The 17,407-nt window shown below is 39.0% G+C and overlaps 1 protein-coding gene and 1 non-coding gene across 5 annotated transcripts in view; one reads left to right on the top strand and one right to left on the bottom strand.

Annotated features, from left to right (window-relative positions):
• HERC3 (HECT and RLD domain containing E3 ubiquitin protein ligase 3) overlaps positions 1-17,407 on the top strand; it is a 123,515-nt gene that overhangs the window by 103,312 nt on the left and 2,796 nt on the right. For all 4 annotated transcript variants that reach the window (XM_068975364.1, XM_068975363.1, XM_068975362.1 and 1 more), the window contains 2 exons: positions 15,757-15,940; positions 16,162-16,264. In XM_068975364.1, the coding sequence (XP_068831465.1) occupies positions 15,757-15,940; positions 16,162-16,264 (287 nt within the window). The remainder of the gene's footprint in view (positions 1-15,756; positions 15,941-16,161; positions 16,265-17,407) is intronic.
• TRNAQ-CUG (transfer RNA glutamine (anticodon CUG)) lies at positions 13,501-13,572 on the bottom strand. Its single transcript has one exon. It is a non-coding gene; the product is annotated as a tRNA-Gln (tRNA).

Here is a 17,407-nt window from a genome sequence, read left to right as displayed (position 1 = left end):
ATAAATTCAAGCAAGGCTTTTTTGGGACTCTTGCTGCCAGCAGAAGGGAGCTAAAACAAGTAACTTCCCTGTTTACCTCCTGTGAGGATAGGGGGGCTGGCACTGGGAAGCAGATTTCTCATATGGGGTAAGGGTGGGGGAGGGATGGGTTCCGGCCAGTGGGTGGGGCTTAGGTGGTCTGACCACCCCCTTGGTGGTACTGTGTGCAGGGGGCATGTGAAATACCCTTCTTTTGCTTCTGATACCCTGCTTTTGCTCCCTGCCCCTCAAGTTGGCTCCCGGAAGTTGGATTTTCCGTCTTTTTGTATCTTGCTCATAAATTGAGGAGAGAGCCTGTGCATGCAGCTATTTTTAGTCCTTGTTACTTCCTGTTTTGTTGTTTGAGGAGAGATTTGTCCAGATACAAGCACTGCAGCAAAGGGTCCCAGCTCCCACCTACCTCAAGGCTACTCTTTTTTTTTTTTAAAGGCTGTATTGAGATATAGTTCATGTACAACAAATTTTGCCCTTTTTAGGGTACTTTGACAAACACATAGAGTCATGTAAACACTACGTTAATGGAATTGTAGAACAGTGACCTCATCTTCTTCAAATACTCTCACGTTCTTTCCCTTACTGTCAACCCTGGCAACCACTGGTCTGTGATCTGTCTCTATAGTCCCCAGAATGTCGTATAAGTGGAATAGGTGTGTAGCCTTTTGAGTCTGGCCTTTTTCTCTCAGCATAATGAATTGGAGATTCATCGGTGGCAATGTATATTAGTAGTCTGTTCCTTTTTATTTGCTGACTAGTATCCCATTTGAGTTATTTCCAGTTCTTTGTGATTATGAATAATGCTGCTGTGAACATGCATCAACAGATTCTATGTGAATAAAGGTTTTTATTTCTCTTGAGTGAATACCTAGAAGTGGAATTGCTAGGTCATATGGTAAATGTAGGTTTAATTTTATAGGAAGTTTCCACAGTGTTTTCCACAGTGGCTATACTATTTTGCTTTTACACTGGCGATATCTGAGAGTGGCAGTTGCTCCACATCCTCACCATTTCATATTGTTGAGTTTTGTCCCCTAATCTAAGAGCTCTATGTGGGTCCATAATGATTAATGACATCATCTTCTAGTGTGCTTACATGTCATTCATATATCTTCTTTGATAAAATGTCTGTTTAGATCTTTTGCTTATTTTCTAAATTGAATTTTTTGTTCTCTGACTACTTTTCTAACGTTTTTTATGTATCCTGGGTACAAGTCTTAGGTAAGATATGTGTTTTTTAAATAGGCTCTTTGGTCTGTGATTTGTCTTTCATTTTTGTAATAGTGTCTTCCAAAAGCAGATACTTAAAATTTTGATAAATCCATTTATTAATCTTTTCATAGTAGATTATGCTTTTGGTGTCATATTTAAGAAATCTTTGCCAAATTCAAGGCCATAAAGATTTGGTCTTAGTTTTCTTCCAGAAGTTTTACAACTTAAATTTTCGCATTTAGACTCTGATCCAGTTGATTTAATTTTTAAATAAGTTGTGAGGTATATGGGCTTCTTTGGTGACTCAGACAGTAAAGAATCTGCCTGCAGTTTGAGAGACTCGGGTTCGATCCCTGGGTCAGGAAGATCCCCTAGAGAAGGGAATGGCTACCCACTCCAGTATTCTTGCCTGGAGAATTCCATGGACAGAGGAGCCTGGTGGGCTATAGTCTATGGGATCGTAAAGAGTAGGACACGGCTGAGTGACTAACATTACTACTACTATAGGGATATATACCTTTTACATATTAATCTTCTGTTGATATGGTACCATTTCTTGAAAATATTATCCTTTATTCACAGAATTGCTCATTCAATTTGGCAAAAAGTAATTGTCCATATGAGGGCCACCCTGTAGTTCAGCTGGTAAAGAATCACCTGCAGGGCAAGATACCCCAGTTTGATTCCTGGGTTGGGAAGGTCTCCTAGAGGAGGGGATGGCAACCCACTCTAGTATTCTTGCCTGGAGAATCCTCATGGACAGAGGAGCCTGATGGGCTACAGTCCATGGATTACAAAGAGTCAGACATGACTGAGCAACTCAGCACAGCACAGTTGTCCATATACATGTTGATCCATTTCTGGACTTTCTGTTGCATTGATTTATGTGTCCTTTCACCAGTACCACACTTGGTAACTGTGTAAGTCATGAAATTAGGTACTGCAAGTTGGTTAACTCTGTTCTTTCTCAAAATTATTTTGCTCTTCTAGTTCCTTTGACTTTCTATGTTTATTTCAGAATTGGTTTGACAAGCATTTTAAGAGACCCTTGGATTCAGACTCTGAAAACAGTTTGCAATGCAAATAGTACCTGCTTTTTAAGAATTATGTGTTTAAAAGTTTTAACTCTTGTTATTAAGAGTTGTCTCATTTTGTGGGCTTGATGGACTCTAGCGTATTATTGGGGCTGCCAGTAACACATAGTTGGGAGTAGCAAGATGAGCTGTCATACCATCAAGTCCTTATCTCTGCTTATTGTAATTTCTCACACACCTGTCACATTGGGGGAAAAATAAGGAAGGTGGATGATGGGACGGCACTTTGGTGAAGTGGTTGGGAGCACAAGTCTGTATTCAGACATCTGGCTTCACTTTCTGCCCCTGCCCATTTACTAGTTGTTTGTCTTGAATTCAGTTCTCAGATTGGAATAATGATAACATCAACTTCAAAATGTTTTTTCTTGGGTTTTTGTGTATTTGTTTTTATTGGGCCACAATTCTCATACCATAAAATTTACTCAAAGGGTAGTCTTAAGTATCACTGAGATAGTGTGTATCCAAGTACTTATAATTGAGTCAGTTCTTCACATCACGTTGTTCATTAGATTTTTTAGAATACTTATGCATTTATTTGACTGAGCCAGGTCTTAGTTGTGGCATGTGGGATCTTTAGTTGAGGCAAGTGGATTCTAGACCTGGAGAATAATTCTCTTTGGTTCTGTGCTCTTCTGTTTGCAGCCAGTTAATTCTATTGGCTCATTTCACACCTGTGGAATTCTGGCGGTCTTTCTTTTTTTTTTAAAAAAACCATCTCTGCCCCTTCAGTGCAAGCTGGCAGTGTACCTGCTTATATAAAATTCTCATAAAACTTATTGGCCTCCCAGGCAATTCATGGGGGTCCATGCCATCAGAGAAGAGAGGCCTCCACAGATCTTTCCTGGATAGCCACATCTTTACCCCTGGCTTCTACGGAGATGGTTGACTGGATCCATAAGTCACATGCCTGATCTCTTTAGCAGACCATTGTTCAGCCACATCCTTGGCCTTGTTTTCAGAGCATGCTATCTGGATAGGCTGAGGATTTCCAAACTTTCCAGTTATATTTCTTTTTCGCTTAACAATTCCCTCTTTATCTCTTTTCTCTTGCATTTTACTATAAGCAGCAAGAAGAAACCAGGTCACACCTTATGTCATCCACTAAGTAACCAAGTTTATCACTTACAATTCCTACTTTCTATAAAACATTAGAACATGATTTGGCCAAGTTCTCTGCCACTTTATAACAAGATTGCCTGTTTCCAGTTTCAAAAAAATAATGTGTTCTTCATCTCCATCTGGGACTCTACCAGAGTGCTTTAACATCCATATTTCTATCAATATTCTGTTTATGATTTATATGTATTTTCTAAGACAGTAGAAGCTTTCACTGTAGCTCTCCTGTTTTCTTTCTGAGCCTTCACTGGAATCTTCTTTAAGGTTCTTATTTCCATCAATAGTTTCTTCAAGGCAAACTAGGCTTTTTCTATCATGCCTTCAAAAGCCTTCCAGCCTCTACTTATTACCTGATTCCAAAGTCACTTTTACATTTTTAGGTATGTGCTATTGTAGTACCCCACTTCCTGGTACCTAAATCTGTCTTGGGGTTCTCCAGACAAAGAGAACTAATAACACACACACATGCACATAAAGATAAAAATTGATTTTAAGGAATCTGTGTGTGTGATTGTGGGGCTGGCAAATGAGAAACCTTCAGAGCAGGATTAGGCTGAAAATTCTGGCAGGCGTTGATGTGACAGTCTTGAGTCAGAAGGCAGTCTACAGGCCAGATTCCTTCTTTGGAGAACTTTAGTCTTTTAGGGCCTTCAACTGACAGGATGAGGCTATCCACATTATGAAAACTAATCTGCTTTACTCAAAGTCTAAAAGTGAATCACATCCAAAAAATTCCTTCCCAGCAACATCTTGAGTGATGTTTGATCAACAGCTGGGCATGACAGATAGCTAAGCCAAACTGACACATAAAATTAACCATCGCAGGCTATAATGCAAAATCATGCTGATGGTGCTTTTCTTAGATAGTTGTACCAGAAAAATGTTACCAACTGTTGACAGAATTAAAAAATGCAGTACATGAAAGCTGCGAGTTCTGGTTTTATTCAGGGACCTTACAGAGGACTATAGCTCTGGAGACAGTTCGTCAGCTAACTCTGAGCAGTTGCTCGAAAGGGGCAGGGCAGCAGCCAGTATATATGAATTTTTTGGCTGGGAAATACATGGAGTCAGGCATACATCTTAGTGAAAGATTACTGCTAATCATAATCAAAGAAGTGCTTATCTTTATATGGGGAGATGAAACAATCTGGGGCCACTGAAATTCTTCCTCAAGTATGTGTCAAAACTATTGAAAGGTCCATACATTCAAAACACAAAACGCCCCATTCTGTTTTTTGTCCTCAATTCCTTTCAGTGTGTACTGTAGGTCAGTGAGTGTAATAGCAAATGACTTGATCATTGTAGAACTGGATGGCAGGCAATATTCTTTGTTTTACCACTACCTCCCTTTAGATCATAGGTTGAACCAAGGTTTAGGAGACATTTCATGACCAATTTGTCCCACAGTGCTAAGAAAGTTCATTCCTAGATCAGGCGAGGATGTTCCTTCCCCTGTATCTAGAGTTGCATCATTATAGTTAAATTTGTATAGTTAAATTAGCGGAGAAGGCAATGGCACCCCACTCCAGTACTCTTGCCTAGAAAATCCCATGGATGGAGGAGCCTGGTAGGTTGCAGTCCATGGGGTCGCTAAGAGTCCGACATGACTGAGCGGCTTCACTTTCACTTTTCACTTTCATGCATTGGAGAAGGAAATGGCAAGCCACTCCAGTGTTCTTGCCTGGAGAATCCCAGGGACGGGGGAGCCTGGTGGGCTGCCGTCTATGGGGTCGGGCAGAGTCAGACGCAGCTGAAGCGACTTAGCAGCAGCAGCAGTGTTGTTGTTAGTTGCTGAGTTGTGGCCACCTTTTGCCAGCCCAAGGACTGTAGCCCACCAGGCTTTTTATTCCATGGAATTTTCCAGGCAAGAATACTACAGTGGGTTGCTGTTTCCTTCTCCAGGGGATCTTCTTAACTCAAAGATCAAACTTGCATCTCCTGCATTGCAGGTAGATTCTTTACCACTGAGCCACCTGGGAAGCCCTTGTATAGGAATATATATATATATGATCAGTTGTCTCAAGACGTTGAGCCATCATTAGTTTTCTCGAAAATCTTGTGACACATTGGGTAATGCAAGAAACAACCACCTTATACAGGATGTAAGTAATACAGCTAATAACATTAATAAGACCACAGTAGAGATTTGTGCATGAGCTCCCAGAATGAAACCAGCTCCTTGGTAGACCACCAAGACTAGGAAGTAGATCACTTAAGGCAGAAATCAGATTCTTCACGTGAGTCATTAAATGGGTAATATTGGAGGATTCATCTGGTATAAGGAGGCAGCACTCAGTTTGAATTGCAGCCTGCCTCTTTGAGATGCTATAAAGATATTGAGGGCCATGTGTTTTATAATACTGCTCTTTTTTTCATCATACAGATCTCATAATTCAATAAGCTCATAGCCTGATTACTGTCATTTAAAGCCTGTTGGGTGAATTTTGTGAAGGCTTTGATCTGGGTGGTTACATCTTCCAGTCCTACTAAAGGCACAGAAATAGCTGCTAAGTGGTCAGACCAGTGAAACACAGATCTCTTGATCCATCAGGCTTGTATACGTGGTAAATTTGATGAAGTCATATCTAAATTGGAACACAACATGGTCTTGAGCCCAAGGGAATCCTAGGATACATCTTCCTATCCATTGTGGCGGAAGCCAAGGCCCCAGATTAGTGCCACAGAGCCACTGAGCTCCATTAGGTGGAAGCCAGTATTTCTGGTCAGCTGACCCAGTCTGTTCCATACTAATTGCTGTATTTAAGGGAAATAATATGTTGGCATTGTTCATAAGGCACTCAGCTTAATTTTCTATTGTTATTTGACTGGTTATCTTTAATATGATTTAATTGTTCTCGACATAGGCAGGCCTTTAAACTTAAATGACTGTAGCCCAGTGTTAGCTATATAAATCCATCCCATAATTGAGGGAAGGTCTTTTCTAATAAGTGGGAAGTTACATTCTTTGAAATTTAGCTCATTGTTCTGATTGAGCTTGAGTAACTTTAAAAGGGAATTCATGTTATGGTCAGGGTCAGAAAAAGTATGATTGATTAGCCAAATGAGGAATTCCCATCTAGTAATATCATTAGTGGCCCTGTAACTTCTTTCTTCTAAAATAAATTTTTCTAAGGGCCATCCAGTTAAAGCCTTGGAGATAAGAAATCCACCAAAGTAAGCGAGAAGTACTGGATGTAGATAAGTGACCACAAGTCTGAAAATTGGATTGATTTTTTAAATTGTATAGGATTATTGTTCATGATTAAAAAAAAAAAACATTTGATTTGAATGCAAAGGTCCAAGAAATCAACAAAACACTATAAATGATCATATGGGTCTGGTCTGGCATTTTAATATAGCTGTCTACTCCTGATACTGTCTTCTTGGCCTGGTGTGGATGTAGTTTCTCCTCTGAGTGTTGTTTCAAGGGGATTTTGAGGTCAGGAGCCCCTCTCTACAGACCAGTCTGGTGCAGGGCTCTTTTTCAGTAAGAAATGTAAACCCAAGGATCATTTCCCTTAAGTTTCATTGTGTATAAGCTAGTCATGAATACCTGATGGGGTCTTTTTATGTAGGTTGGAGAGAGTCCTTTGATTGATGTCTTTCCAGTATATATTCTTCTGGTTGTAGGTCATGGGGCATCTATCTGCATGCAAAAATAGATTACTGTGGTAAGCTTCAGAAATAAATTTAGAATGTCATTTTAATAATTCAACTAAGTCTTACAATAATACAACATATTAACAAGGAGCCATCTAGGAAGTTGAGTCTTAGGCAGTAAATACAAACCACAAAAACAGTTAAGAACACTAGAAATTAATATTCACTGAAATAAATTTTTTCCTTCTAAAATTACCCTCATTTCTCCCAATTATGGCCAAATTAAGATCATATAGGCTCTTTGAAATTGCTTTTGCTGAGTCTCTTCATAAGGAATCTGAGATTGAACATTTAAAAGGTTCCTTAGGCTAGAAAAGCCATGTCAAGGACTAGGCATCAGATTCTGCCTGCAAAATCTACAGATTTGGGCAGGTTCCTCTCCTCTTCAGGTCCACAAAAAATCTTGAGATCCATGCACCTGCCAAGAAGTAGCCGCCCTTACTCACCTGGTAAGGCTTCTAGGAATCCTATAAGCAAAGTACTAGGTAGTTTTTCAAAGGGGCTTTATGGTTTCATTAAGTCCACCTCAGATCTTTGAAGTTGTCTGGCCATGTCTGATTTTTGTATAGTCTCAAATATGACATCCCATCCAAAGTTATGGTAATATAGCTAGTGTTTCCAATTATCTCCTGTTATAAAGAGAACAGATTCTTATTGAAATTGTGCAAATAATTATATTGCCATGAAAATAAGAATACTCACCAGGAGTTTCCAAATTCTGGAGAAATCAGAGAAGTGATAAATATTTCAATTCTTCTTACAAAGGTATAATTTACCAAACTGCTATAAATCATAATTAGCTTAAGAGGAAAGAGAAAAAAGTTTTCTCAAATCTGGGAAAACAAAACATTAAAAAGAATCAGCAATAATTTTTCAGAGACTTAAAAGTTATAGCCATCCTCATCAGTTCATTCAGTCTCATGTTACTAATTCTTGATCCTGTGTTTACAGTTTTATGAAGCCATCAGGTTTTCAATTCATGTTCTTTAATTTCTTACCCAGTTAGGCAGTATGATCTGAAAGTTACCAGAAACCTGTGATTGTCAAAAAGTCCTTTCTGTAAGTCTACTTGGAGATAAAGCATTTTTGTAAAAGCATCAGAGTAAAAGAGTAATTGTATATTGATGACAGAAGACTTTCAAAAAGCAGTTATGCACGTGTCAAGGAAATTTGGGCATTTTTATACACTATTACAATATTAAATTTTATTTGTTTTCATTTGATTACACTAGCCATGTAATTTAACATATCAAATAAGCCCAGTTGGTTTAATATTTCTCTCAAAGATGTTTCAGGGGCCCTCTGGAGCGTCCCAAAGTTATCTACAGGTCAAAAGAACTTCATTTAGGAATCAATATGAGGAATTTTGTCAAAGATATCAAGAATTTATAAAACTCTTGGTCAAATAGAATTATAGGTCACTGTGAAACAATACTTACCACTTAACCAAAGTGACAAAGATTCAAAGGCAAATATAGAAAGTTACAACAGATTACTTAAGTAAAAAAACACTTCAAAATCTGTTATCAAAATCATACCAAAACTCCAAGAAAACTTTGTCCTCTTAACAGGGAACCAAATTCTAGTTTTGCACCATCTTACCTTTAACATTGTAATTCATTTACTCAGCTAAGTTTATTCTTATCTTAGCCAGTCCAGACCACACACAAAACTCTTTTCTCTGTTTCTTTTTACATCATTCTAAGACTTCCTTTTTTACCTTTAGATTTTTTCCTATACTTTCTCTCTTTTTCTTTGAAAAATGGTATGGAGCGTAGTTGATTTACAAGGTTGTATTAGTTTCTGCTGTACTGCAAAGTGAGTCAGTTATACATATATGCAGTCTTTTTTAGATTCTGTATTCATGTAGGTTATTGTAGAGTATTGAGTAGAGTTTCCTGTGCTGTACAGGAGGTCCTTATTGTTAATAGTTTCCTATTTTATGTAGTGTTTATATGTTGATCCCAGTCTCCCAATTTATCCTCCCACTGGTAACCATAAGTTTGTTTTCTGTATGTCTGACTCAGTTTCTGTTTTGTAAATAAGTTAATTTGTGCTATGTTTTTAGATTCCACGCATAAGCAATATCATATTTTCTTTGTCTGAATACTTAGTATGACAATCTCTGGGTCCATCCGTGTTGCTGCAAACGGCATTTCATTCTTTTTGATGACTAAGTAGTATTCCATTGTGTGTGTGTGTGTGTGTGTGTGTGTGTGTGTGTGTGTATCACATCTTTTATCTATTCTCTGTCAGTGGACATTTAGGTTGAATATCTAAATCATTCCAAAATAAAATTAGATACTGAAACATTAATTACTGAACACAGATTTCCTTTTACAGAGAAAATAAAGATATTTAGGACTATTAATAAATATGCTTGGCACCACATTGAGACATTTTCTATAAGAAAGCACTTTTTTTTTAAACAAATTACAAACAGTGTTCGTAAGTTTGTCAGTCTACAGAATGCTAAAAGTTTAAAACTGCTTATTTCTTAGTTTTCACTAGAAATTAAGTTTTTAAGAGTTAAGAATTCTAGTTAATATATGTAATTGAAACTAATAAAATTAATAAGAGAAACATCTTTGTATGCAAGGGGAAAAAAACAAGCTATAAGGAACAGAAATGCATTCTGTTAAGGGAAAAGAGAGTAATTTGTCCTAAAGAGAGGTTAAAAAGCAAGAAAGAGAAAAAGGAGTACAGAGGTTCTTTAAAACAACAAAAACAGAGCTATCATATGATCCAGCAACCCCATTCCTGGGTATATATCAGAGAAAACCATAACTCACAAAGATACATGGACCGTAACATTTCTCTAACTGCTTATGCAGAAACTGGTTTTGAAATGTCAGAAAGAGCTGCACCTTGGCCATTTCAGAGAGGATTTCCTTAGTTCCTAATTAAGTACTTACAAGTATAAGTTCTGTACATATGTAAACCTATTTGGGGTATTAGTCAGGGGTCATCTGACACCCTATTTTCTTCTGTTTGGGAGGCTCTTTCTCATTTTAAAGTTGGTTTATCAGAGTAAAATCACTGTTGAAAACTGGCGGGCCAGTGTGTGGTTTATGGGGGTAATTCTTCTAAGTGTCACCCTAGAGTTATTTCAGCTCCTCTGTGTGTCTTGTTTTCTCCTGCTGGCAGTCTAAAACTGGTGTGGATGCTCTGAGCACTGAATGGCCAATTTTTATATATGTGTCTCTGGATTAATGAATTTATAAATTAATGAGTGGGTTTCCCTAGGGACTGCTGTACAGTATGAGGACTTGCCTCTGCCACAACTCAATTTCCTCAGTTGCCTGAGAAAGTTGTAACTGGCCAGGAAGAGCTGTGTCCCTTATCTTTGGAGCTGAAGGCTCTCATATGGTGTCTTCACTTTTATCCAGGAAATCCTGTTAAGGTAGATTATTTGAGGAAAGACATAAGATCAACCTCCTACCTAATCACCACTGGGCACTTTCTCAGTATCTTACAAATGAAAAGTCGGGTACTTTTCTTACATACTGCTGAATAAAACTCAAGATTGTCAACCAAGACAAGAGACACTCAGCCAAATTCGTGTAGACTCACCAGGAAGGTGGACAGGCACAAGGGCCCTTGCTAGTGCCTTGGAGGGTTCAGATGAAGTAGAAAAGTCTGCACTGGGTCCATTCATGGTTTCTGCAACTGCTGACTGAAATAAAAAATGCACAGTATGAGAGATACGATTTTTGAATTTATTCAGGGGCCTTTGTTCTTGCTGTTCAGTGGCTAAACTGGGTCCAACTCTTTGCGACCTGGTGGACTGCAGCACCCCAGGCTCCTCTGTCTTCCACTGTCTCCCAGAATTGCCCGAATTCATGTCCATTGAGTTGGTGACGCTATCTAACCATCTTATTATCCTCTGCTACCCCTTTCTCCTTTTGCTTTCAATCTTTCCCAGCATTAGGGTCTTTTCCAATGAGTAGGCTCTTTGCATCAGGTGGCCAAAGTATTGGAGTTTCAGCTTTAGCAACAGTTCTTCCAATGAATAGTCCAGGTTGATTTCCTTTAGGATTGGCTGGTTTGATCTTGCTGTTCAGGGGGCTCTTTAAGAGTCTTTGCTAGAAGCACATTTAAAAGCGTCAGTTCTTCTTTATGGTCCACTCAGCCTTTATGCTCAACCTTCTTTATGGCCCACTCACATCTGTACATGACAGCTGGAAAAACCACAGCTTTGACTATAAGCCCCTCAGGGGCCTTACTTAGTACTATAGCCTGTGAGACAGAACTTAGATAGTTCTGAGGAACTGCTCCTAAGAGGTAGACAAAGAGCCAATATATGTAATTTTTTTTTCTTTCTTTTTTTTTTTTTTTGACTGGGAAATACATATAGTCAAACATACATCTTGGTGAAAGATTTCTAATCACAAAAGAATCAAGTATCTCGAGTAAGTGATTTTAGTGCTTATTTATGTATAGGAAGAAACAAGAATCTGGTGTCACTGAAATTCTTCCTGACATGTATCATAACTATCTTGGGACCAAAAAACACAGAATATTTAATCTTGTTTTTTATCCTTTAGTATAGGGCTTCCCTGATAGTTCAGTTAGTAAAGAATCCGCCTGCAATGCCGGAGACCTGGGTTTGATCCCTGGGTTGGGAAGATCTCCTGGAGAAGGGAAAGGCTACCCATTCCAGTATTCTGGCTTAGAGAATTTCATGGACTGTATAGTCCATGGGGTCGCAAAGAGTCGGACACGACTGAGCAACTTTCACTTTCTTTCATTCCTTTCAGTGACTGCATTGGCTTATGACCTGATACTTGTAGAACTGGAAGGCAGGCCACATTCTTTGTTTTACAGGCTTTGTCTTTGTCAGGAAAGCAGTACATCGTCTGCATTGTGAGAACTTTCAGCATCTGTAGTTAAGATGTACACTATTTTTACATTAGTGGCTTTTATTTTAAAACCTGAACATTAACCCCATTTTAAAGATGAGAAAAGAGCAGCTTAGTAGCTAGATAAAGGACATGGCAGACCCTGGATTTGCACTCCTGTCTACTCCACCATCCACTGTATGATACCGCCTATTGTCAGTATTTTGTGCTGGTCTCAGCCTGTCAATAACCAGTGTTGTGATTGAACCAGCCCTTGTGGTTATGATTATGACTGCAAAATGCCCTTTGGAAATAATTATCAGGACACTTTAGGGAAAAAAAAGTTTATTACTTCAAGACCTGGAAATTGCATAGCCTACTGGGGCCACATAATAAGGTTGGGTTGGGGCTGGTGCAGAGAAAGTGAGTGTGAGTTAGAGTCTGGGGTTCTACTTTCATTGAGGTTGACAGTGAGGGCCTAGGGTTTCATGGGCTCATACTTCAAAAAAAAATATTTTCAAAAATATATATTTTGCTGTGCTGGGTGTTAGTTGTGGCACATGGGACTTTTGTTGCAGCATGCAAACTGTTAGTTGCAACATGTGGGATCTAGTTCCCTGACCAGGGGTCGAACCCATGCCCCTGCAGTGGGAGTGAAGAGTTCAAGCCATTGGACCACCGTGGAAGTCCCTTCTGGGCTTATTCTTTATTAAAAAATTTAAAACATAAGAGGAGGAATTTAATGTGTGGGAGGAGAAAAAAGCAAGTGGCCCAAATGGTCAGTTATCAAAATCAACCAAAATCTTTGAACCAAAGGAACTTCAGTGTGGTAGGCAGCCTGGCTGTTCATGTTTTCTGGTTATGTGCCAGCAATGTGTTTATTCTCTGTAGCTATCTTTGAAGTTGATGCTTTCACAGTAAAAGCGCTTGCATTCCAAAACAGGGGGAAAAAATCAACTGTTAGGGCTCACACAACAGTGATTGGTGTAGATAGTTTAGTTTTTGGTGACTGGATCTGCCTGGAGGAAACATAAGGTGTTCAAATTGTAGTTCTGTGGAGTGTAGTGTCACAGAGAAGGAGACATGGCAAGTATCTGTCTTCATAGTGTCAGGTTTTGTTATTTTTAGAGAAAGACATAAATACAGAAAAGCACAAAACTAATATGACAGACATCTTTGTATCTATGATCCACAGTAAACACAGAGAATATATGCTTCAGATTTTTTTAAAAAAAGAATTCCTGAAACCATTGACATTCTTGCTGTACATCCTCTTAATCCTATTCCTCTCTTCTTACCCTCCTTACGAATTTTAAGCATATTCTTTCCTGTTTTTATATTTTTACAATGTGTGTTTTAAGACAAAAGTATTTTTACATTAATGCTTTTATTAAACATATTTTACATATAGAAAGTGAAGTCGCTCAGTCGTGTCCGACTCTTTGCGACCCCATGGACCTATGTAGCCTACCAGGCTTCTCTGTCCATGGGATTCTCTAGGCAAGAATACTGGAGTGGGTTACCATTTCCTTCTCCAGGGGATCTTCCCAACCCAGGGATCGAACCCGGGTCTCCCGCATCAGAGGCAGATGCTTTAACCTCTGAGCCACCAGGGAAGCCCTATTTTACATATACATTATATATAATTTCATACTCCTAAACAAAATCTCCTAACCATAAACAATATAATAATCACTAACATTTACAAAGCAGCCCCAGTTCTAAAAATTTTACATTTATTAACTCATTTAATTTTTATAATAGTCCGATTAGTTACGTTCTCTTATTCTCCCCATTTTACTGATGAAAAGAATGAGGCACAGAGAGATTAAATAACTTGCCCAAGGATCATCAGCCATAAGTGGCAAAGCCACTGTCTGGCTCTATAGATAGAAATGTTTTAAGTGTTAGAAAACAACTTAGGCAAGTGCTAAGTGCTATTATATTGTAGTTAACATTCAGGAACTTGGTTTTCACTCAGCATTGTTCTGGAGATTCTGTTCCTTTGGAGAATTATAGATTTAATTGATTGTATTAACCTGGCTTCCCAGGTGGTGCTAATGGTAAAGAACCTGCCTGCCAGTGCAGGAGATGTAAGAGACGGGGCTTGGGAAGATCCCTGGCTTGGGAAGATCCCCTGGAGATGGTATGGCAACCCACTCCAGTATTGTTGCCTGGAGAAATCCTGTGGACAGAGGAACCTGATGGGCTACAGTCCATGGGGTCGCAAAAAGTTGGACATGACTGAAGCGACTTAGCATGCATGCACAATCCCATTAGAGTGCTATTATGCTTTATGGTTTCCATCATATGACTTGGTTTTTCTTTGCCATTCTCATATTACTGGGTATTCAGTTTTGTTACTCTGAATTCTCTGTATTATAAGAAAATGTTGCAGTGAACACCCCTGTACTTGGCTTCTTGTGCGTTATGTGAAGAGTCCCTCTGGGATACCACCTGGTAGTTCGGTAGCTGGGTTAAAGGGTGTTAACATTTTCAGCCTTTCTAGATGTTGGCAACTTTTTCTCCCAGGTGTTTATGCCTCAGTTCACAGTTCACATCCTCACTAGTCAGAGGTGGAATATACATGCAGACAATGGCCAGACCATATATAAAAATATGAGAACTCTGACAGAGAAAGACAAATATCATATGATATCACTTATATGTGGAGTCTAAAAAAATGATATAAATGAACTTATTTATAAAAAGGAAATAGACTCACAGGCATAGAAAACAAACTTATGGTTACCAAAGGGGATGGTGGGGGAAAGATAAATTAGGAGTTTGGGGTTAACATACACGCTACTGTATATTGGGTTGGCCAAAAGTTTGAGTTTTTCTGTAACATCTTTATGTATACCTGAAACTAACACAACATTCAAAATTAACTGTATTTCAGTTTTTTTTTTATGCCTAAAAAAAAAAAGATCACCAACAGCCAAAAAAACAAACCAAAACAGAACTCTGACTTGCAGCCTGCAGAAGCCTGCCCAGAAAACTAACTCCTTACCTACAATAAACAGCCCAGGAAGCCAGCTTGCTGTGAGTCAGGCTTGTAGGAAGCTATTGTCTTAATCAGGCTTTCTTGGTGGCTCAGATGGTAAAGAATCCTCCTGCAGTGTGAGAAACCTGGGTTTGATCCCTGGGTTGGGAAGATACCCTGGTGAAAGGTATGGTAACCCACTCCAGTATTCTTGCCTGGAGAACCCCCGTGGACAGAGGAGCCTGGAGGGTTACAGTCCCAAAGAGTTGGACCTGCTGAGTGACTAAGCACAGCACAGCATTGTCTTGATTAGCATTTGAATGATCGTTAGTGAGATAGAGCCATTGTATAAGACAGTTCTTTCCAGAGGTGATTAAGGGATTTAGAGTGAGACTTTAGGAAATTACCTTTAAAGTAGGGGAGGATAGGTGGGCTTAGCTTTGTTAATTTCTGAAAAGAAAAGTAGTAGTCTAGAACCATCATCTTAGACTTTTAAGCAGAAAAAGTCTTTTCTGAACTAAATTATGTAGGACCATAAACAAGATGAAAACTGGAGCACCTCAGGAAAAATAAAAATATTATGGTTCCACCTCCCTTCCGCCCTCCCCTTCCTTCCTGTCTCCCCTACCCCCAGATCACCTGAGTCATAGTTGAAATCCTAGGGCTGCGTGGTAACCTCCAGGATGCTATAGAATGCCTCCTGCTGAGAGAATCTGGTGAGGAGTTTTCATCTCTCAACCTCAGTGTAGAAAGGGAACTTGATAAATTCTACAGATCCTTGGGCTAAATGTATTCTGTTTCTTTGGTCTGGCAGGCAGGAATTTGTGGACGCTTATGTGAATTATGTCTTCCAAATCTCAATTCATGAGTGGTACACAGCTTTCTCCAGCGGCTTCTTAAAGGTGTGTGGTGGCAAAGTGCTAGAGCTCTTCCAGCCTTCAGAACTGAGGGCCATGATGGTGGGGAACAGCAGCTACAACTGGGAGGAACTGGAAGAGGTAAGCCTGAAAGGTGCAGCCTGTTACTTCTGAGCGAGTAGCAGCGGCCTGGGCAGGAACGCCCGGACCGTGGCCTCTTTCTAAGTGATCTGTGATTAACTGGATTCGGGGGTCTCCTTCATCTCAGTGTTTATTTCTTACTGCAAATGGTATACAGATGTCCACTTGTAATTTTCTGCTTCTGGAAGATAATTTTTTTTCTTTTTGTCTTTTTTGGGCAGACTGCCATCTACAAGGGTGATTACTCAGCCACACATCCCACCGTGAAACTATTTTGGGAAACATTTCATGAGTTCCCATTGGAAAAGAAGAAGAAGTTTCTGTGTAAGTATCAATAATGTCCATACGGTGTTTGTCCACATTTAGCTATGTCCGACTCTTTGTGACCCCATGAACTATATAGCCTACCAGACTCCTCTGTCCATGGGATTTTCCAGGCAAGAATACTGGAGTGGCTTGCCATTTCCTTCTCCAGGGAAAGGCTCAGTAAGGAAATATATTTACACTTTTTGTCTTAGTGATATCTCAGGCACAGCAGAAGTTGTTAATCTTTATTTGTTGCTTAATAGGATGGGTTGAATGAAAGGAAGAAAAGCATTTCACTGATTTTTTTTTTTTTTGCTCTAGAAATACTAGGTATTTTATATGTGATTCCTTGAAGTATTACATTGATGAAATCAAATTGTTTGGATTAACCTCCTTTATTTCTCTAGCCTTTTAAAAAATATTAGAGTGTCCACTCTAAGTGTAACTGGGCAGATGTGAATTATAATAGCTTTATTGAGATTTAATTCACACACACATACTAAATAAGTTAAAGTGTACAATTCAGTGGTTTTTAGTATACTCACAGTTGTGAAACTATCAATTTTAGAACATGTATATCACCCCGAGAAGAAACAGTATACCCATTAGCAATCATTCCCAATTTTCTCCGAGCTTCCTACCCCTTACTAATCTGCTGTCTCTATGGACTGTCTCTATGGATTCCCCTGTGCTAGACATTTCATATAAATGAAATCCTACAATAAATGGTCCTTTGTGACTGGCTGGATGACATTTGAGAATGGTAATACATTCAGAAAGGAGAATCAAGTCTAGTTTACATAACAAACTGAGCCTCTTAAAAATAGTAGAAATCTTTGTGTCATTCTGTAATCAGGGTCATAAATTAGCCAGTGAATAGTATAAAATTTAAAAACAGAATTTGAAAGGCAGTCTCTTTTGCTTTATAAGAATAAGCATATATTAGTATTAACGCAAGATTTACCCCAAAATTCTACTGCTCACAGGAAGTAAAGATGAGAGGAAGTGGAGATCTTACAGAAGAATTCTTTAAAAAAATCCCTGCTTCCCCTCTGCCCAGTTACATGGGCTCTTGAGAAACAGTGGCGTATGAGTCAGGTGACAGGATAAGATTTGCCAGTGGAACCTGTAGCGCTGTGATGAGCTGTGACAATCAAGAAG

This window comes from Capricornis sumatraensis, chromosome 7 (assembly GCF_032405125.1).
Source record: "Capricornis sumatraensis isolate serow.1 chromosome 7, serow.2, whole genome shotgun sequence".
In the NCBI taxonomy this organism is placed as follows: Eukaryota; Metazoa; Chordata; class Mammalia; order Artiodactyla; family Bovidae; genus Capricornis; species Capricornis sumatraensis.
This window is presented reverse-complemented; position numbering and strand designations above follow the sequence as displayed.